General features: G+C 43.6%; 1 protein-coding gene across 1 annotated transcript; it reads left to right on the top strand.

Moving 5' to 3' along the window:
• The first annotated feature begins 2500 nt into the window (after positions 1–2500).
• On the top strand, positions 2501–18221 carry LOC124884361. The gene is made up of 2 exons (XM_047392256.1): positions 2501–3224; positions 18023–18221. Exons 1-2 carry the CDS (start codon positions 2599–2601, stop codon positions 18033–18035), a joined length of 639 nt encoding a protein of 212 aa, XP_047248212.1. The 5' UTR covers positions 2501–2598; the 3' UTR covers positions 18036–18221.
• Positions 18222–22858: the final 4637 nt, after the last annotated feature.

The following is a 22858-nucleotide window of genomic DNA, read 5'->3' on the forward strand; positions in this document are numbered from 1 at the left end:
TCCATGCACAAATGTGTATGTGCAAAGCAGAGTGGGAGCTTTAAAGAACACAAACACAATTTCTTAGACTTGCACACATTCATCTCTGACTGCCGTCTGGGCTCTCCTGTCGAGCGGCTGACAGATAAGGCCTGGCACTTTGGTGTTTGTACTTCCCAAAAGAAAAAAGAAAGAAGAACACTTAGCAGGCTGCAGGACTTGAACATGACCTAGAAGAGTGTAAAAATAAAAAAATAAAAATCTGCCATTTAAAGAACCACATTGTGTCACTTTGTCCATTCTTAGGCTCTCTTGTGCCGTATTTCTGTCTATTCTCCTCTTCTGGAGCTTAATGAGGTGAGGAAATGACTGGATGTGTAAGCTATGTTTAAGAGTGTGGGTTGGCCATGCGCATGTAAGGTGAAACACAGTGGCAGAGTACTTGTTATGAAAGGGTAACGAGTGAAACAAGCCAGAAGCAACCGCTCACAGAGAGAAACAATCACATTCGCAGCGCTGCACTGGCACAAACTCACACCTCAGGACAGAACAGGACTGAATCACATTTACGCTAAAACCTCACTAGCATTCGCACATAAAAAGGTAGACAGAAGGTGGAAATTAGAGAGTTTAATAATGAGAAAGCCAATCCTCTGGCTCTGAGCACATCAGGCGTTACTGAGCGTTCCAGAGGGAATAAAAACGTCAGAGGGTTCCTCCCAAAAGAGAAGGAAAATCTAATAGCACAGCAAAATGCCTAGGCAAAATGAAAAATCATGAATTGTCGCTAACTGCTCCATGAGGACATATTTGAGTGCACATATCTGCACCCTGATGCTCCTTGTGAAGGCAGATAATTGTGAGTGACAAGGAGTTCAACCCATGCTAAACGAAATGCAAGTCAGCACTCAATATCAATTAGGACCAACTCTAAACAGGAGCCAGTGAAGACGTCCATATGAGTGGTATTGACAGAAGCTCTGATGACTCGTTACAGGCCTCAATAGATCCAACGATCCAAAATGGCTACGGCACACAGTAAAAAGCAGTGGGTTAATTAGAGGAGAAGGGTAAATAAACTCTCTCTGAGGTGAGGCAGGAAAGACACCCCCACGCCTCCCCCTCACCCCCCTAATATAAAGCTCAACTTGTCGTTCAGTCTGACATCAAGCACAATAGCTTCCTTTAGAGTGCTCTTCACATACCAAAAAAGGTTGTAAAAACTGACCAAAATCCCATGATGGTAAATAAGACTTAGACATTTAGTAGCACAGATAGTATTCCGACACCCTGCAGCAGCTTCAGAAAGGAACACATATATGCATTGGTACTGACACGCTGATCGTGAGTCAAGCTGAAAGTAGGCAGGTCGGCTGGGTCTCTGATTCGAAGAGCACCAAAATAATGTCAGGCTAAATAAACAGGGTGTCTGCTGGAGAACTGAACCAGCCCTCCCAACTCCACTACATTCCCCACAGCAAAAGGCTGATGAGGCCAGCAGCGAAGGGAACTTTACATTAAACAGCACTTTAAATTTAGACGTATATGTCAGTAACTGGTGCGGCAAGACATGATGTTTTCATATTTCTAATCTAGGAATAAAAATATGCAATGCACAGTTTCAGAATGTCGATAGTGAACTGTTTTGCTGGTGTGGAATTTTAAAGATTATTCCACGTAGAAAACATTGAAGACATCAGAATATTTGATGCCCAAGATTTGCAGCAAGTTCACCTGAAGATGTCATATTTTGTCTTTTGGTTTTTTAAAAGCTGCCAATATAAATGAACAAACATGGTGGTTTCAATTATTGCTGAGTCAAATCATTTCTGAGGATTTATTGTTTTACAAGGTAAATAGTCTGTCGTGGCAGATGGCCGCTCACACTGAACCTGGTTCTGCTGGAGGTTTCTTCCTGTTAAAAGGGAGTTTTTCCTCTCCACTGTTGCTACATGTATGCTCAGTATGAGGGATTGCTGCAAAGTCAACGCCAGTGACTGTCGACTGTCTCTACATGCTCATCCGGAAGGAGTGAATGCTGCAAGTCACTGACTGGATGCAATCTGCTGGGTTTCCTTAGACAGAAAAACTTTTTATCCAATTTGAATAAATAACTGAATCTGACTGCACTGTTCAATGATTAGGATTAATTGGAATGTATGTACCTGACTTTTGTGAAGTGCCTTGAGACGACATGTGTTGTGCATTGGCGCTATATAAATAAACTGAATTGAATTGAATTGAAATACAACCTGGCCTTTAGTCCCTCAAATCTTTTTTCACACTGTGGGTGCTGCTTTATCTCCTACATCCTGTGTACAGACGAGCAAATAAAATATTTTTAAGCTATACGACACTTGGTAAAAACCAACTAGGATATCTGCACAAACAACAGGGGGGTGGAAGGGTAGGGTAAATGTGTTTTTGTACATTGTCCCGACTGCTACTTAACTTAAATGTGACGCACCACGGCAAAACCAGGAACAAGTCGGCAGAACACAAAGGAAGAAAATGAGGAAAAACCGTTTGGCTCCACGTTGGCTTTTGTTCTGCTTGTCGACCAATTACCAGCGTGCTTCAAGAAACCTCGTGGCTACTTAACATCTCTTATGAAAAATAATGTATTTCTTCACGATGGACCAAGCTCAATGTGTTGCAAACGAACTGAATCGCAGCTTTTACAGCGCTTCGCTGTGGAAGTACATGTTCAGAAGTACTGTCGCCGCCGGACTCTCTTCAGATTCTGAATCAGAAGATGAAGCGGAAGATGATAGTGATTGCATTACTTTGGAGAAGTTTCCTAGTTTGCAGCTGTTTTCAACCCAAGACAAGAATGACGAAGAAAGCTTTGGACTGGCACCTGAGGAGCTAGAACGTAAGATATCAGAAGCTATTGCTATCACAACATTTGAGGAAAACAGAGACAGTGAAATGGAGAAGATACGTAACTTTGACAGTAAATGTTATGGAAGAAGAAAGGAGAACTCTTCACTTGGGACACATTCCTGTAGCCGCAAACTTTCTCCAGAGCTCATGTACAACATACGGATGGATTCTTTAGCAGCAGAAAGGGAGTGGCAGGACATGAGAACACTCGGACATCTTGAAACAAACCGGCGTACGCTAGAAACTTCAGCAATGACCACATCCACCAAGAAGACACCAAGGAAAAGAAAACACGCCAGGACAACCTATTCCATAGGAGGCATCGAAGTCTGCCAGAATACCTTTCAGTTTCTCATGGGGTGAGTTTGATAACTTTTTAAAAAACTATTATGATGCATCATACTGTAAATAAATCATGTAGTGAAGCGGACAAATCACACAAACCTGACCAATCAAATATTAAAATCGACTTGAGTGAGGTTTGTGTTTCTATTTTTAATCTAAGCTTGAGGTTGTGTTTTTTTTTCTTCCCCCTGAGCTGGGTGATCGGTGGTCACAACAACAGTTTTTTGGCTAGCATAGATACACGAGTTTAGCCAGACAATCACTGTATCCCATGTGAAAATTGACTTGAGTAGGTGGAGGGGGTTGTATTTTCAATCTAAGCTTGAGATGTGTTTTTTCTTCCCCCTGCACTGGGTGATCAGTGTTCACAACAAAAGTTTTTTGGCTTGCGTAGCTACACGAGGTTAGCATCTACTGTATCCCATTCACAATGTGAAAATCAACTTGAGTGGGGGGGTGTGTATTTTTAATCTAAGTTTGAGGTGTCTGCACGACCTCAAATCATCCTGTGGTTTGGACATGAAGGAATACAGCAGCTGCCCTGTGAAAACATTCAGTTCTCCATATCAGACACATCTCTGAAACTTGGTCTGCAGAACATTCTAAGCCAGCCCCTGAACTTGAGGAATGAATGTGACTAATGGAATATGCAAACTCACTGTTGTCTTTCCACAGCCTCTGTCTGGACATAAATTTAATTATGTAGTTGTGTTTCACACTTGTGTGATAGTACTGAAGTACTGAATGTATGTGCATTACAGTATGTGGGGGTTATTAGTGTGTGTGTAGCCCCTGGCCATGGTGATCTCCGACTCTTTCTAAAACTGACTCCTTCATGACTGACTGCCCCTTTTTATGCTTCTGCTTTATGTCTCCTTGCCTTCTACTGACATATTTAGGTAAGCTCAAGACAAATCACTTTCTGGAAACTTTTAGCCAAAAGCCTGTAAAAGCTCAGAACCAATATACAAGGAGGAAAATGACGGATTGTGCACAAACAACTGCAACAGAGATTCATATTTGGATCTAGCTTCAAAACATAGTGAATGTTGGTGTCCTTTCAGATGTTAAGTGCTCTGAAAGTGTCTAAACATCATTGTGGGACTTGTAGCCTTTACAAAAACAGTCTCGGTACTTTCAGTGCTTTCTTTGAACGCTTTTTCTTTTACATCTAAATGTACAGGATACTGTAGAAAGAATCAGCTGAAGGTTTTGTAATCTTGTATCAGTCCTTTTTCCCCCAAACCGATTATCCAGTGGTCAGACTGATCAAGGATCAGATCAACACTGTCAACACAGTGAAACCTTTGCATTACAGTATGCATTCAATGAAATCCCAGAAAGCGTTAAAACCACAAAAGTGTGAGAAGTAGGATTGATGTAAAATGAGCATATCATAGTTGAACTGTGTTAGCAGTTTTATTTTGGTCTGAACCATTGGACAGTAATTCATCTTGATCTACAGAATATACATATACATCACTTTTAATGGCACCAGAACAATCACATTACTCTCCGTGCTGCATCTTGAAAGTTGAACAGTTGCCATGTAATTTAGTCATTCCAGTGTGACAGTTGGCCAATATTTGCATCATGTCAAAACAGATGGTCACATTTGAGTGACAGGTGCTTTGACTCTTGAGAGAGTTTTTTGTTTTTGTTTTTTCCATACTGATGGGATGCATTCTGATCTCTTTTCCCAACCGTTCCCTGCAATATTTTGGGAAGTTCTCTGCTAAATTCTCCAGATTTTCTTTTACTGCCACGTTTTTCATTTAAAACAGAGGGCATAAGGATTTTTGGAGGAAAGGAGAAGTGAGGAAAAAGTATCTGAGCTAGAACTTTGTTGAAGCTGGCTGAATGCAAATCACCCCAGATACAGACTTCCAAATTGAGTCATCAACTCCTGATTGGCAGTGACACATATTCATGACAGTAAACCCCAAACATGGGGAAGGGTTTGGGGGTAGGGTAAGGCTGCTGGAAACACCCTTGAAGCACAGATTCAGCAGCCTGGAATAAGAAGATAAGGCAAGTAAGTCTTCTAAAAGTGAAATATGGGAAGAGTTGACATGTAACGCCCCCGCGCCTCTCTCAAGAGCCCATGCCGGATAACCGCCCTGGGGATGCATCCAACAAGGTGAGTGGGAGAATCCTAATGAAGCTGTGAGGACTCAATCAATACTAGCTGAGGATGGGGCTGAGGGGGGTAGATTTGCAGCAAGGCATCAGAGAGGTGAAGGCAGGCGGAGATGCATGATGAAGGCTGACAATGTGGGAATGAGGGGGAAGAGAAAGGGAAGGAATTGCCATGAAGAGAAGAACAGAGGCTGAAGGCAAAGAAGGAGTGGACAGAGATAAAAAGGAAAGCAGAGAACCTGCAGGAGATAGAGAAAACAATGTTCTACCCATGGCTGTAGAAAAAGAGACGGACGGATGGACGGACGGACGGACGGACAGACAGGGCCTCCTTTTGCGGCCAATACAGCGTCAATTCGTCTTGGGAATGACATATACAAGTCCTGCACAGTGGTCAGAGGGATTCTAAGCCATTCTTCTTGCAGGATAGTGGCCAGATCACTATGTGATACTGGTGGAGGAAAACATTTCCTGACTCGCTCCTCCAAAACACCCCAAAGTGGCTCAATAATATTTAGATCTGGTGACTGTGCAGGCCATGGGAGATGTTCAACTTCACTTTAATGTTCATCAAACCAATCTTTCACCAGTCTTCCTGTGTGTATTGGTGCATTGTCATCCTGATACACGGCACCGCCTTCAGGATACAATGTTTGAACCATAGGATGCGCATGGTCCTCAAGAATGGTTCGGTGGTTCGGTAGTCCTTGGCAGTGACGCGCCCATCTAGCACAAGTATTGGGCCAAGGGAATGCCATGATACGGCAGCCCAAACCATCACTGATCCACGCCCATGCTTCACTCTGGGCATGCAACAGTCTGGGTGGTACGCTTCTTTGGGGCTTCTCCACACCGTAACTCTCCCGGATGTGGGGAAAACAGTAAAGGTGGACTCATCAGAGAACAATACATGTTTCACATTGTCCACAGCCCAAGATTTGTGCTCCTTGCACCATTGAAACCGATGTTTGGCATTGACATGAGTGACTAAAGGTTTGGCTATAGCAGCCCGGCCGTGTATATTGACCCTGTGGAGCTCCCGATGGACAGTTCTGGTGGAAATAGGAGGGTTGAGGTGCACATTTAATTCGGCCGTGATTTGGGCAGCTGTGGTTTTATGTTTTTTGGATACAATCCGGGTTAGCACCCGAACATCCCTTTCAGACAGCTTCCTCTTGCGTTCGTTCGTTCGTCGTCTTCCGCTTATCCAGGACCGGGTCGCGGGGGCAGCAGACTCAGCAGAGACGCCCAGACGTCCCTCTCTCCAGACACCTCCTCCAGTTTCTCCAGGGGGAGCCCAAGGCGTTCCCAGGCCAGCCGAGAGACATAGTCCCTCCAGCGTGTCCTGGGCCGTCCCCTGGGCCTCCTCCCGGTGGGACGTGCCTGGAACACCTCCCGAGGAAGGCGTCCAGGAGGCATCCGGTATAGATGCCCGAGCCACCTCAACTGGCTCCTCTCGATGTGGAGGAGCAGCGGCTCTACTCCGAGCCCCTCCTGGATGGCCGAAATCCTCACCCTATCTCTAAGGGAGTGCCCGGCCACCCTACGGAGGAAGCTCATTTCAGCCGCTTGTATCCGTGATCTCGTTCTTTTGGTCATGACCCAAAGTTCATGGCCATAGGTGAGGGTAGGAACGTAGACCGACCAGTAAATTGAGAGCTTTGCTTTTCGGCTCAGCTCTCTCTTCACCACAATGGACCGGCACAGCGCCCCCATTACTGTGGCAGCCACACCGATCCGTCTGTCAATCTCCCGCTCCATTCTTCCCTCACTCGTGAACAAGACCCCGAGATACTTAAACTCCTCCACTTGAGGCAGGAACCCCCCTCCAACCTGAAGAGGACAACCCACCCTTTTCCGGTCGAGTACCATGGCCTCGGACTTGGAGGAGCTGATCCTCATCCCAGCCGCTTCACACTCAGCTGCGAACCACCACAGCGCATGCTCACAGCGCATGCTGTAGGTCTTGGCTAGAGGGGGCCAGCAGGACCACGTCATCTGCAAAAAGAAGAGACGAAATCCACTGGTCCCCAAACCAGACCCCCTCCGGCCCTTGGCTGCGTCTAGAAATCCTGTCCATAAAAGTAATGAACAGGACCGGCGACAAAGGGCAGCCCTGCCGGAGTCCAACATGCACTGGGAACAGGTCCGACTTAGTGCCGGCAATGCGGACCAAACTCCTGCTCCGCTCGTACAGGGACTGGATGGCCCCTAATAAAGGGCCCCCGATTCCATACTCCTGGAGCACCCCCCACAGGGCATCACTAGGGACACAGTCGAATGCCTTCTCCAGGTCCACAAAACACATGTGAACCGGTTGGGCAAACTCCCATGAACCCTCGAGCACCCTGTAGAGGGTATGGAGCTGGTCCAGTGTTCCACGGCTGGGACGAAAACCACACTGTTCCTCCTGAAGCCGAGGTTCGACTATTGGTCGTACTCTCCTCTCCAATACCCTGGCGTAGGCCTTACCAGGGAGGCTGAGGAGTGTGATCCCCCTGTAGTTGGAACACACCCTCCGGTCCCCCTTCTTATAAAGGGGGACCACCACCCCAGTCTGCCAGTCCAGAGGCACTGTCCCCGACCGCCACGCAATGTTGAAGAGGCGTGTCAACCATGACAGCCCTACAACATCCAGAGACTTGAGGTACTCAGGGCGGATCTCATCCACCCCCGAAGCCTTGCCACCGCGGAGCTTTTTAACCACCTCGGTGACTTCAGCCTGGGTGATGAAAGAGTCCAACCCCGAGTCCCCAGCCTCTGTTTCCACCACGGAATGCGTGATGGCAGGATTGAGGAGATCCTCGAAGTACTCCTTCCACCGCCCGATAATGTCCTCAGTCGAGGTTAGCAGTCTCCTGCCCCCACTATAAACAGTGTTGGCAAAGCACTGCTTCCCACTCCTGAGGCGCCGGACGGTTTGCCAGAATCGCTTCGAGGCCAACCGGTAGTCCTTCTCCATGGCCTCACCGAACTCTTCCCAGGCCCGAGTTTTTGCCTCTGCCACAGCCCGGGCCGCAGCACGCTTGGCCTCACGGTACCCATCAGCCGCCTCAGGAGTCCCACAAGCCAACCACAGCCGATAGGACTCCTTCTTCAGCTTAACAGCATCCCTTACTGCCGGTGTCCACCAGCGGGTTCTGGGATTGCCGCCACGACAGGCACCGCAGTCCTTACGGCCGCAGCTATGGGCAGCAGCATCGACAATAGATGCGGAGAACATGGTCCACTCGGACTCTATGTCTCCAACATCCCCCGGGATCTGGTCGAAGCTCTCCCGGAGGTGGGAGTTGAATACATCCCTGGCCGAGGGCTCCGCCAGGCATTCCCAGCAGACCCTCACTATGCGCTTGGGCCTGCCAAGTCTGTCTGGCTTTCTCCTCCTCCAGCGGATCCAACTCACCACCAGGTGATGATCAGTGGACAGCTCAGCCCCTCTCTTCACCCGAGTGTCCAAAACAAGCGGCCGAAGGTCTGATGATACGACAACAAAGTCGATCATCGACCTCCTGCCTAGGGTGTCCTGGTGCCAAGTGCACTGATGGACACCCTTATGTTTGAACATGGTGTTCGTTATGGACAATCCGTGACTAGCACAGAAGTCCAATAACAAAACACCACTCGGATTCAGATCAGGGAGGCCATTCCTCCCGATCACGCCTCTCCAGGTGTCACTGTCGTTCCCCACGTGGGCGTTGAAGTCCCCCAGCAGAATAATGGAGTCCCCGGGAGGGGCACTATCCAGCACCCCCGACAGGGACGCCAAGAAGGCCGGTTACTCTGCACTACCACTCGGCCCGTAGGCTGAAATGAGTCAGAGACCTCTCCCCAACCCGAAGGCGCAGGGATACGACCCTCTCATCCACTGGGGTAAACCCCAACACGAGACGGCTGAGCTGGGGGGCAACAAGCAAACCCACACCAGCCCGCCGCCTCTCCCCGTGGGCCACTCCAGAGTAGAAGAGAGTCCAACCCCTCTCAAGGAGATGGGTTCCAGAGCCCACGCTGTGCGTGGAGGCGAGCCCGACTATTTCTAGTCGATATCTCTCGACCTCCCGCACAAGCTCAGGCTCCTTCCCCCCCAGCGAGGTGACATTCCACGTCCCTAGAGCCAGCCTAAGCATCCGGGGATCGGGCCGCTGAGGTCTCCACCTTCGTCCGCCACCTTCGTCCGTCACCCAATCCTCTTTGCACCGGTCCCTCACGGTTCCCCCTGCAGGTGGTGGGCCCACTGGGGGATGGCCTCGCGTCTCTCGTTCGGGCTTGGCCCGGCCGGGTCCCGCGAGAAGCAACCCAGCCACCAGGCACTCTCCAACGAGTCCCGACCCCAGGCCTGGCTCCAGGGTGGGTCCCCGGCTCCGCCGTACCGGGCGACGTCACGTGCCTCGATATTTTGTTCTTCATGAGGGGTTCTTGAACCATTTTTTGTCTGACCCATCACCTAGAGCCTGTTTGCCATGGGAGACCCTACCAGGGGCATTTAGGCCCCAGACAACATAGCCTCTAGGATCATTTGAGCACTCAAACCCCTCCACCACGTTAAGGTGACGGTTCAAGGAGGAGGCTTCCTCTTGCATTCACAGTTAATTTTGTTGGATGTGGTTCGTCCTTCTTGGTGGTATGCTGACATTACCCTGGATACCGTGGCTCTTGATACATCACAAAGACTTGCTGTCTTGGTCACAGATGCGCCAGCAAGACGTGCACCAACAATTTGTCCTCTTTTGAACTCTGGTATGTCACCCATAATGTTGTGTGCATTTCAATAGTTTGAGCAAAACCGTGCTCTTACCCTGCTAATTGAACCTTCACATTCTGCTCTTACTGGTGCAATGTGCAATCAATGAAGACTGGCTACCAGGCTGGTCCAATTTAGCCATGAAACCTCCCACACTAAAATGACAGGTGTTTCAGTTTCATTGTCCAATCCCTGTATTTGCCTATCCCTTGTGCTGCTGTCCATAGAAAACATACCCACTGAGGGACAAATAATGAGTTATTCTGTTCTATTCTATTATATTCTATTATATGCCTCTAGAAGCAATTATGAAACCTAGTGTGAAAAAAGATCTACAAAGAGCAATGCACATCGAGTGTCAAATAATGCCTTTAACATACATTGGACACATCAAGATGGACTGCACCAAAACAGAATAGATAGCTATTTCTGTGAATTTAAGGTAAAAGCATTTATCTATATATGTCAGCAGGTGGCAGAGCTCATCATAGGAAACAAAAATGACTTACTAAACTAAAAGGAATTTTTTATACCCCAAAATCAGATAGAACGGGCCTGGTAGGAATGATTGTATGGAACCTGAGATATAAGTGGAGTTTTGTAGTGGAAGGGTACTATGCACTTCTTAATGAATATTTCCAGGAATTTGTTTCAGTCATCTCCCAGTTTAAACCCTTCTACAGTTAATGTTTAAAATATAAAATAGTATGTTTGCTTGCACCCACAACATTTAAACCCAGCAACTCATGCAGTTGTTAACAGCATTTTTATTGAAATAAATTAGTGCAGACTGTCGGGGCTGGAGTTTCTGTTGTATGTTTTGGTCTTTGTTTTTTGACTCCTAGTAGGCGCTAGTGCTCAGCAGTGGTGGAGACAGGTGTTTTCCATCTCGGTGATTGAGTCCTGGAGTACTTAAGCAGGAAGCAGCCAGCATCTCGTCGTTCGAGTATTAGCCTCTGTGGTAGCTACTCAGCCAGCCTCGTATTAATTAAATTTATGTGTACTTTGCTTTTGACAACGTTTAACTTGTTCTTTGTTCTTCTTAGTGAACTGAACCAGAGACTACCTGGAGGTTACCCAGGCTGGCGCCAGTGGCTTCGTTCAAACACTAACTACGTTTTCAAGGACCTTCCAAGGATTATACCGGCGACTACCTGGAGGTTACCCAGGCTGGCCCCAGTGGCTTCGTTTCACACTAGCCTCGCTCCTAGGATCTCCCCAGGAAGGATCTTCCACAAACACCTACCCGACGCCGAACTCTGGAACTTCCCCGGCTGGCTGCTTCCAGACCCGGATTCTCCAGAGACCATTCAGCCTAACCTGTCCACCCTCCACCTCTCCGCTGACTCATCGCCTGCACTCCAAGCTCTAACCCAAGAAACTAAGAAATCATCGGACTTACCATTGTCTCCATATTCACTTCTTCTCCTGTCTGAGTCCCTCTCCTCCTGGCGGATTGCCTACTCCCTCCTAGGAAAGAGACATTTCACATTTAAGTTCCGGTTTCGTTTACTTTGCCACTTACCTGTCGTTTTTCCTTACAGTTGTTCCTGCACACCATACCGATCCATTCTCCTTAAATAAACCTTTTTCAAACTTGTACCCGTTTCCCTTGAGCATGATTCTGCATGTGGGTCAGAGCCATACGTAACACTATGACACAGACTTCCGCTTTCAGACGTGTGGAGGCTGTTGCATTAACGCTCTCATTAAAGTCCTTTTTAGGGGGATAAAGTCAAAATGCAGTATTTTACAAATCAAAACAATTACCAATCCCCTGGACTGTAGATCTATAGATTTTAAGTTTGAAAGAGCATATGTGTTGCAGCTGCATTCGTGTGTGAGGGTGTTGTTCCCTTGGGGGATGCCGTGCCGGCTTTAATTATTAAAACTTTGGATTTTTGGGAACTGATTAGATGTGATTTCATTACAGCATCATATGCTCTCATCTACTTTCGTTTTCATTTGGTCCAAGGGCAAGTAAACACAAGTCTGTTGGTAAAAGTCATTTGTTTGTTTGTTACACCTTTCCATGAGGTTTGGATTGACTTAACAAATTCTAATGCTTAATCTCTGTGACGGAATTATCTGTTATTGATTTATTGCAAAACATTTCCGCTTCATGAAAACCCATCCATAAAAAGAGACAATTAGGTCAATACTGTAGACAGACAGGAAAAGCATTATAATGCAGTAATAGTTGATGCCATTGGGTTCAGTTAAGTCTGATAAACATTTATTGCATAATTCAAAATGGTAGCCCTTGAAGACTGATGAAGTTCCAGCTAATGTCTCTCAAAGTTTTTGAACCAATATTTGGTTTAAACTTGGCCAACCTTTGTCCTAGCAGGATGAACCCAGAATTTAGGGTAAATAAATAGCCCAGAAAGTATTTGTGTGCAGACAACATAGATTGGGGACAGAAAATCTATTCTAGCACAAAATAAACTTTCAGATAATCATTGGCCCTCTTGTCTTAGTCTTACATAAGTTCAGAAACTTATTGGGACAAAGCAGCTTGGTTAGTGGTGCCCACATCACAAATTAATCAAAATTGCCCCAATAATCACATAGACTGGAGCAAACGAGCAGATGGGCTGGGATGTTGGAATGATATCAAATAAGGTAAAGGAATGATACAGGACGAGATGTCTTAACTGTAAATACAGCGACTGGGATTGCAGAATCTGGCCACTGAATCAGTGTGGGACAAAGGGAGAGACAAATTGAAAAAGTCTAATCGATAGCGAAAGAAGCTGTGAGATTACAGCAGAGACTGGATAAGAGGAGGAGACGTTCAACAAGCTTAGCTAAACACAGAGAAAGAGGGTGAGTTAGAGCTGAGTGTCAACCTAAAATCTGAAACAGTACTCAGAGATGTGAAGACAGAAAAAGAGAAGAAATCATATCAGTTTCTGATGCAAGAAAACATTGAAGAGGCAGCTTTTGGACTCCATGAATAACATATTTCATCATGACTCAGCCAGGCTGAGGTACCCTGGGTGTACGAACATAACGGAACACTCACACCATCTCTCACCTTACTGCTGCCCTTTCACACTAATAAGGCTTTTGATCCTGCCTGAACAGATACAAGTCCATAAACCCATGATCCTGTGTCACATTGTTACTAAGGGACTTAACCATCTGAGCGAAAGATAAATTGGGTGCAGAAGGTCTCTCTCTCTCTTTGTGTGTGCATGTGGGGGGTGTAAAGGTGTACAAAAACTTATGAAATCTCTTACAATGCATTGTTTAAATACTGACACTCTTGGAACTTTTTCAACAAACTTTGATTAAATTTTTTGAGATCTTATATGATAGCATAAGACTAATTATTTACCGCCTTTTACAGCTCCAAGTCTTTCAGAGCATGTCTTCAGACTTAGTTGGACTGGAAGTTTTCAATCGGATTTAAGTCTGGCCTTTGACTGGTCCATTCTAACAAGTGAATGAGCTTTGATCTAAACCGATCCATTGGAGCTCTGGTTGTTCATTGTACTGATAAAATGCAACTCTCTGCCCCAGTCTGAAGTCTTTTAAAACCCCGCTTTTGCAACAAACTGACCTCTTCCATGCAGGTCCCCAGCAGAACTGGACAGAGGAACACAGCGCGCTTATGTCTCTTTGCTGGCAAACAGACATAACTCTTCAAACTGGATCCAAGAGTGTCATACGATCACGTGATCATATGCACCAAGTTAAGTAGAAATGAATTGCTGTTTGTGTATCCGGTATTCATTCATGAACGGGGTAATTAAGGTACAAGCATGGCTTGACCTTTCTCTCTGAGGTCTACAGAAGCAAACAGTTCCAGAGAGTTCCCAGCAAAGACCCTGTCTCTACAACGCCGAGTGGAGCAGTTTTCCCGGTCTGAAGGAAGGACAACGGGACCACATCACCGTGGTTACACCATAACGTGCAGTTTGGCCGGCTGACAGAACGAGCCGCCCCACCCCACAGCTACGGAGGTTAGCTGCAAGTTAACCCTTTGTTCACTTTGGATTCTTTTTTCAACTTCGTCGCTCCAGACAACTTTTCCTCAGCACGGTTCACGTAAGAGGTTGTGCTTTGGGCAGAGAGAAGTACTTTAGAATGAAATAATCTAAAAATTTTTCGTTTATGACGTTTGGTTTTGTTTATGTTGAAAACTCAGCCATCTTAGTGCTAACAGAATATCTGCTCAGCACATGTGCTCAGTTTGTGTGTTCTGTGTTTGTGTTTTTTTTGTTTTTTTAAGTTAAGACAAACTTTATTTAAAGGGTGATTTTAAACACAGAAGATCGTCCATAATGCGCCGTCCACGCTTATGCATTTTACCCCTTTTATTAGTGGTATTTTAAAGGTATATGTTTGATTCTGATGATAAGCTATAAGCTTCTTTTGTTAGCTTTAACTGCTAACAGCTAAGAAAACGTGCTTGCCTCCTAAAGATCATTTACCCAAAAAAGGTTGTTAGATTTCCATCTAGTAAAATAATATTTCCCTAAATATTATTTTACTAAACTTGATAACTAAGTAACAAAATTAAGCCCATTTCTCAAAGATTTTGATCTTATTCAAAATATTTCTTTAAATATTATTTTAATAAATAAAGGCAGCTAATGAGACATCGTTGAGAATTGGTCATCCAGAAGGTTGGTTTTATTCAGCAGATCATTCTTTAAAATATAAATTTTATAAAATAATAATTTATCTGATCTTGCATTGTGAATGGTTGTCTAAAGGTATGCTGATTATTGCCTAAGTTAGCTGCAAGACTAACTTAACTTCAATCCAAATTTTTTTAGATAATCCTTGGTTCTCAAACATTAATAACATTCCATGGTAATATTGCATCACTCTTTCCCATGGTTTTCAACCATCTTTGATTACCTTGTTTATATTGTACATAGCCCATTAGTCTTCCTTATTCTTTCATTCTGCTTGGTAGTTTAGTTGGACTGTTTTAGAATAGTAAATAGTTTGTTGATTGAAATATGTTTGACTTGAGTTGACTTATTTTTGTTAATAAATTCTTGTATTTTAATAAATTGTGTGAATTTATTCCATGTGTGTGCAGAGTTTTGCTGTTCAATAATGTCAGAGCTTGGCTCATCCCTTTCAGTTTTGTCCTAATACCACCACCTTATCAGGCTGGTATTCACAGGACAGCCCTTAACAGACTGAAATATGATTTAATAAAATATTAAAGTATTAATATTAAATATTGAATAATATATTCATATTCATAATTACAACAGTGGAGTTCAGGACTAATAGTTGTTGACAGATTCTCCTGTATGGCAGTTGTGCCATTTTCAGATGATGGATTAAACAGAGTTTAAAACCTAACCCTGCTTAGGACGTCTTCACAGCTTTCTACCTGACTTGTCTGCTGTGCTCCTTGGTCTTCATTCAAGGGTAAATAAATAACACACCACAGTTTTCAGATTTTGTTTGTAAAGCAAATTGGAAAATCACATAGTATTTTCCATCCTCTTATCAAATGATCTACATTTGTGTTGGTCTGTCACATAAAATCCCTATAAAATTATTGAAGTTTACAGTTGTAAAGTGATAAAATGCAAATAAGTTTTAGGGTGTAAATACTTTTGCATGCATGGTGGCAAATACAAATTCTACAGTCCTCCATAAACAAAGCATATGATTTAGCTTCTTTATTTGAGATAAAGCGTGTTTTCCACATTCTGCACGTGTCTACATGTATATAACCATATGTGCCCTAAAAGGTCCCACTTTTAACTATACCAGTCACAGTGCATTAGTATGGCTTGCAGCCTGTTAACACCCAACGCTGTGGCGTTAAGCTTCGATGAGAGATGACACAGCTAATACGTGTTTATGTTCTGTCAGACAGCTTGCTCTGCAAAGGAGAGCATGTGTGCAAAGGAAAGAGCGGGTGTCTGAGACAGTAAAAGGGTGTAAATGTCCTCCGTCCAAAAAATGTCAACCATTTAATTCTGCTCCCCAAAGAGCCAGGGCATCTGTCAAACTTAGACTTCAGCTGTCCTCTGCTTCTGAATCTTTCCAGAGTCCCCATCTGTGTCTTTGTACACAGTTGAGCCTTCCCAGAACTGGGGAGTATTGGCTTATTTTGCAATGTATTAGAGTAATAATTTTCTTTATTGTCAGTATGATCTTATTCATCAAAAGAAGCATATCTTCTTACCATCAGTCCAGTAATTAAATTATTTTTTTCTCTACCTTAATTTACTTTAAAACTAGATAAAATTTTCACAATACTTAATCTCAACCCCAGCTTTATTCTATGCTATGCTCTCCTCCACATGGTACTGTAAGGAAAACCTAATTCTGAAATATTTTAGCTGCTATCAATCTGTTTCTTATGTTGCCATGTATGCTGGTTTATTGAATTACATGTTACAGTATGTGGGTCTAAAGGTGAGGAAATTAAGAAGATTTTTTGAAACGTCAAGACCTGTCACATCTTCCTAGTTACCTTTGAAGTGCTCCCATTCTGAATAATGCATGTGTATTGGGACCAAGAGCCAGTGGATCAAGGGGAATAGTAGTCGTTCTTGAGTTTTTTTTTTTTTTTCCCAGCACTGCAGTGTGTGGTAAAATCTGTGACTTGTCATTCTTTACCCTACCTTAGCAAACACTTTCTTATGCCACTGACATATGGCTGACCACGCTCATGGCCAATCAGCGAGCAGCATTCTGTTCATGTCACATTTTAGCCAAAGCCAGCCAAAGTAGAGTCCATGGAAGACGGGCATTTGTGTGAAGTCCACTGCCAGTGCTCTACTTCATCTTATAACTCGTGCCCTGTTTTTACCCAACATTGGCTACTTTGCCTGCTCTGTTACTTGGGCCCTGGAGTTCCAGGCAAAATATCCCTATCCCTAAAACCTTTCAACATTTTGTAAAGTTATATCCAGTAACTTTAATGCATTTTATTAGGATTTCACATGGAAGACAAACAGAAAGAGGCACATACTTAAAGGAATTTCAAACTTTTTTACAGAAAGAAATCAGCAAACTGTGACATGTAATAGAATTCAGCCCCATTTACTCTGATGCCCTCATATAAAATTCAGCGCAGCCAATAGCCTTCAGAAGTAATTAGTAACCACAATCGACCTGTGTGTAATTTCACCTCAGTATAAATCCAGCATTTCTATCAAGGCTTCGTAGGTTTGCTGGAGAACATTAGAGAACAAACAGCATCATAAAAATCAAGAAACATAGGGGATAGAAAGTTGTGGAGGGGTTTAATTTAGGGATGGGTTCTAAAACAATATCCCAACATTTAGAAACACCGGACTAAAACCTTTTTCACTGCTGGTGCTCAGCACTCTATGAACTGACACATCAGGGCATCTCGGAGCTTGTGAGATTATTTAGAAACAGTAATTAGAAACCTTTAACTGCAAAAACAGTAAAACATGATCTATGTTGCTCCAAAACACTTTGGGTGTCTCAGTATCAACTGATATGTACTCTTATTTTTATAGAGTGATTCCGACAGAAGAACAAATATATCAGTAATTTCATAGTGGAAATAGCAATAGTAATATTAAAGACAGCAGTGACTAAACACATTTAGAAACTAACATGCGACAGGGAGACTTACTAAACACTTAGGAACTTAATACATTTGTGAGTTGAAGTTCTAGTAGAAGATTAGGAGCAGATAATATCTTATTTGTAATAGATAAACAGAATCATCACTGGTCTAAGCCAGAATTCTACCATCCCAAAAATATATCTAATGTCAATAATGTCATAGCAGCTAATATGAAAGCTGTTTTGTGCAGCTTTAAACCATTCTCACATTCGCATTTCATTGATATTAGCATACACGCCCATGGTTATTTACTCTGGCCAGTAGAGGTGTGCTATCATTCAACTTCTATGTGAAATATGCCTGGAATGTTGGTAAATATGTGGCTTTGTGTCTTCCTGAAGAGCATCACGCTGAAAATCCTCTCATGCTCATCTCAAGAAGTACCACATGACAGCAACATAAGATGCTCCTGTATTAAAGCTACCACATTCACCTGTTTGCATGACCGTTCTCCATCAGCACCTCCAACCAGGTAAACCTTCACCAACACCTACCTTTCTGCTCTCCCAATATCTGCCAATTCTCAACCTACTGCACAGTACCTATATACAGGGGGTGGACAATGAAACTGAAACACCTGTCATTTTAGTGTGGGAGGTTTCATGGCTAAATTGGACCAGCCTGGTAGCCAGTCTTCATTGATTGCACATTGCACCAGTAAGAGCAGAGTGTGAAGGTTCAATTAGCAGGGTAAGAGCACAGTTTTACTCAAAATATTGAAATGCACACAACATTATGGGTGACATACCAGAGTTCAAAAGAGGACAAATTGTTGGTGCACGTCTTGCTGGCGCATCTGTGGCCAAGACAGCAAGTCTTTGTGATGTATCAAGAGCCACGGTATCCAGGGTAATGTCAGCATACCACCAAGAAGGAGCGAGTCAGGAAACGTTTTCCTCCACCAGTATCACGTAGAAGAATGGCTTAAAATCCCTCTGACCACTGTGCAGGACTTGTATATGTCATTCCCAAGACGAATTGACACTGTATTGGCCGCAAAAGGAGACCCTACACCATACTAATAAATTATTGTGGTCTAAAACCAGGTGTTTCAGTTTCATTGTCCAACCCCTGTATATACCCCACAGTTCTTCAACTACCCAGTACCATTAGAACCTTCCCTTGTAACTGTACTAATCTGCGTACCAGATAGACCACTTACCTTAATGATTGAGCAATATGCTACAATTAGCGCACATTTTCTTTCTCCTATCTTAGCAGGCTTCTTCCAAACCTTTTAAGAACCTAGTAGCTGGAAACTAGAGAACCTTTTTTCAATACAGTCAATAAAATTCATTTGAACCTTTCCTGGTGTTTTCTGAGAGCCTATCTGCATGTCAGGAAACTGCAAGCAAACATAACAGAACATATTAGGAGTATACTGCACAACAGTATAATCGAATAATTCAGTGCATATAAATCAAAAATATAACAATATGCAAAATATAGTATATAAATTAGTAGTGGGAGGCAATAACAAAATTTAAATAATTATGTATTTTGTCAGATGGCTAATTTTAAAATTGTAACAATAACAATATTCATTCATGTGACATTTTGGTTGCCAACTGAAACATTAGACAGACGCATACGTGAACTTAAGCAGTCACATCAGATGAAGCTTTACTTATTTTGCTTCTGAGGCTGTACCAGAAGTGTTGTAGCTAATGTTAACTCTGGTGTCTTTGCTCACAGCAACATGTTCAATTCAATTCAATTCAGTTTTATTTATATAGCGCCAATTCACAACACATGTTGTCTCAAGACACTTCACAACAGACAGGTACATACATTCCTATTAATCCTAACAATTGAACAGTGCAGTCGGAGTTAGCTTTTTATTCAAATTGGATAAAAAGTTTTTCTATCTAAGGAAACCCAGCAGATTGCATCCAGTCAGTGACTTGCAGCACTCCTCCCGGATGAGCACGTAGAGACAGTGGACCGGCGTTGACTTTGCAGCCATCCCTCATACTGAGCATGCATGTAGCGACAGCAGAGAGGAAAAACTCCCTTTTAACAGGAAGAAACCTCCAGCAGAACCAGGCTCAGTATGAGTGGCCATCTGCCACAACCGACTGGGGGTTTGAGAGAACAGAGCAAAGACACAAAAAGAACACAGAAGCACTGATCAAGGAGTACTTTATATGGGAAGGAAAAGTAAATGTTAATGGATGTAGCTCCTTTAGTCGTTTCACCTAGAAAGAAAGAACAGATAAACTCTGAGCCAGTTTTCAAGGTTAGAGTCTGAAAAAGAGCACACATAATTAGTTACAGTAAAAGCTCAGTCAATTTCCATGTCTAGGAGAGATGTTTTGTCTTAAGGTGATACTGTAGCTGCTGCTTTACTCAATACATCCTCCACATCTTTCTTGTGATTGACAAACAAGCTTTGGAGCATTACCGCCACCTACTGGGCTGGAGTGTGTGCATCAATGTTTTTGTGTATTAATTAACTCGTTATATTCTTCTATAGTAAATTTATCAAAATTAACTAAAAAGGTTTTTGCCTGTAATTAAGTCCCTGCCCTAAATATAATATAATATAATATAATATAATATAATATAATATAATATAATATAATATAATATAATATAATATGAAGTACTGTTATACAAATATAACAGTAAAAGCAGACGCTTTTTTGTTTTACACTAATGCTGTTCTCCATGAGACAGCAAACTCATTTAATATGCTTCAAAATTAGTTTACATATGTACCATGCCCAGTTACTTCTGCTGCTCTGAAATAAATCAGTCAGCTTTGTCATTAAATAATTGGAGTAATTAATTAGATTTTCCCCTCCGTGCACTGTACTGATTTATATTTTTAATCTAGGTCACCGAGATTAGCGTGATTCTTTTAAATCAGTTACGTTTACATAGAGTCCAAATAATGTCATGTTTCCGTCATGAAGGCACCATGTGTGCAGTGCTAACCCCTGCATGTGTTTGGACTTTTACATTCAGCATCACCTTCCTGTTCTCTTAATTCATCTACAATATTACCATGGTGTGTATGTCTTAGTTAATGGTGTTATGTCAAATATCAGCGAGTTGTTATGATGGAGCTGTAAACAGTCCGAGGGAGAGAGGAGGAGGGAAGGTTGAGTCGAAGTGTTTAGGGAGTGTGTGCAGAGAGTGTGTGCAGAGAAAATCCTGATTGTGTGTCTGAGTGTGCAACTTGTAGCTGGTCTGACAGGCGGATGAGTCACCATCAGGAGACGACAGGGTCAGGACACATCTATCGGGAGATGTTGTGGAAGCGAAAAGCTCTGTTTAACTAGATCAAAAAAGTGTTATTATTGTCTTTACCATAATAAAATGAAATCTGTGATAAATTCACTCTGAGTGGAGACATGCAAGCTGTCTGTCTGGAAGAACCGATTATATTAGAAAAAAGTTATTGGCGAGAGGAATGATTAATGAGCTTGTTATTGCAGGCAGTTCAAAGCGCAACATGAAGTCACAGCTGGATTTGAATCAATTTTACCTTGGATCACCGTTAACAAAAATGTTGAGTGGATAAACTATGTTTATTATAATCAACAAAGAATGATTCAGTTTACAGTTGAAGGGTTTATGGCTTTAGGTGACCAATTGCATGAGAAAAGTAGAATGGCATTGCAAAACAGGCAAGCTTTAGATTGGATTTTAGCAGATAAGGGGGGTGTTTGTCACATGTTTGGCAATCAATGTTGCACATACATCCCCATGAACACAGCCCCAAGAGGTACTTTCAGTTTCATAATGGTTAGACTCCGCAACTTAAAAGAAGAAATGAAGGAGAATGCGGGCAGGACAGCTGGTCATGGAAGAGTCTGGAGGAAATATTTGGCAACTGGGGAGCGTTAGCAGTAAAGACAGGATTAACCTTGCTAACCGTCTTTCTTTCTGCTCTCGGTGGAGGAGGACGCTTTTTCTCTGTCTCCCACCCCCTCCCATATCTGCCCTGCTTCAGCTCTGTGTCTTGTCTTTGGAGCCTCGTTTTGCAAATCTTCCAAATTCTTAGTTATGGATTTGGTCAGCTGGTCTCTCAATACAATTGATCAAATTTTCTAGAGGAGAAGACAGGGTGAAGGAGAGCCCAACTTGTCCGGACTGGACGTTTTCTCTGGATACACAATGGACTCGTGGCAGAAGTGGAGGATTGTGTGTCTGTCGATAATGTCAGTCGAGGATGCGGAAGATGTGTATATAATTGGATGTTTGATATCAGGATTTCTGCTTTTTGGAGTCAGCGGTTACCTGGCATATCGAGAAATTCGGAGAATGTCAGCAGCTGTTCTGGCTATTGTAAGGCTGCCTGGCACGTGTGATGGGATCTTCAGGGCGATCAGCACTCAGACTGAGATGTTACATGAGCTGAATCGCAGACTGGATGTGATCCTTAGGATCGCAGGCAGGTTGCGGTTCCTGGACTCAGGGGTGAAATGGGATAAATCTTGGAGAAAGTTGTTCGCTCGGATCTGGCAGAAAGACCAGGAATTTGGCTGTTTGGATGCGCCTTTGAGAAGCACCAGCGAGACTCTCAAGGCTGACGGAAAATTAAGAGTCAGCCTAACCCAAATAATTAGTGTTTTTCTGAATCTGGCTCCCCTGCACGGCCTTGATGGCTGGCTATATTCAACTTCTCCTGGAAGTTATGTAAACATGACGCTCTGCTCCCTCTGCCCCCTCCCTTCCCTGAGGACACCTGTGGACCTGCTCAGAACTTTGTGGCCGGTTGATGAACATTCCAACGTACCATCAAGGACAATGGCCTCTGTGACAGTGCTTCATGGACTTACTTGCACACAATCACTTGCACACACACACATGCTCAAGATAAACATATGCACCCCCTCACACCACCTTCACCGTTCCCGGCATGATGCTGTTTCGTCAACTTGTTGCTTCTTTGTGCTGATGTTTTTTGCAATCTCAAACTGTATCCTGCTAAGGATAAAGTGTGAAATATGATTTTTTTCCTCTACTTACCTAATGTGGCCTCTTTTCTCATCTAGCAAGGGCAGCGCCTGTGAGTGGGCAGCAAAGCCTCTGTGACCCGTCCCCCCTTGTCTTGTGTCATGATGTATGTTTGGATGGGTTGTACTGGAATTCTAATTTCCCCTCGGGGATCAATAAAGTATCTTTGAATTGAATTGAATTGAATTGAACTGTATTAGTTGGGAACA

Source organism: Girardinichthys multiradiatus, chromosome 18 (genome assembly GCF_021462225.1).
Source record: "Girardinichthys multiradiatus isolate DD_20200921_A chromosome 18, DD_fGirMul_XY1, whole genome shotgun sequence".
Classification (NCBI taxonomy): domain Eukaryota; kingdom Metazoa; phylum Chordata; class Actinopteri; order Cyprinodontiformes; family Goodeidae; genus Girardinichthys; species Girardinichthys multiradiatus.

Coding starts and splice junctions, on each gene's coding strand:
- LOC124884361 (XM_047392256.1), top strand. CDS start 2,599: ATGTATTTCTTCACGATGGACCAAGCTCAATGTGTTGCAAACGAACTG.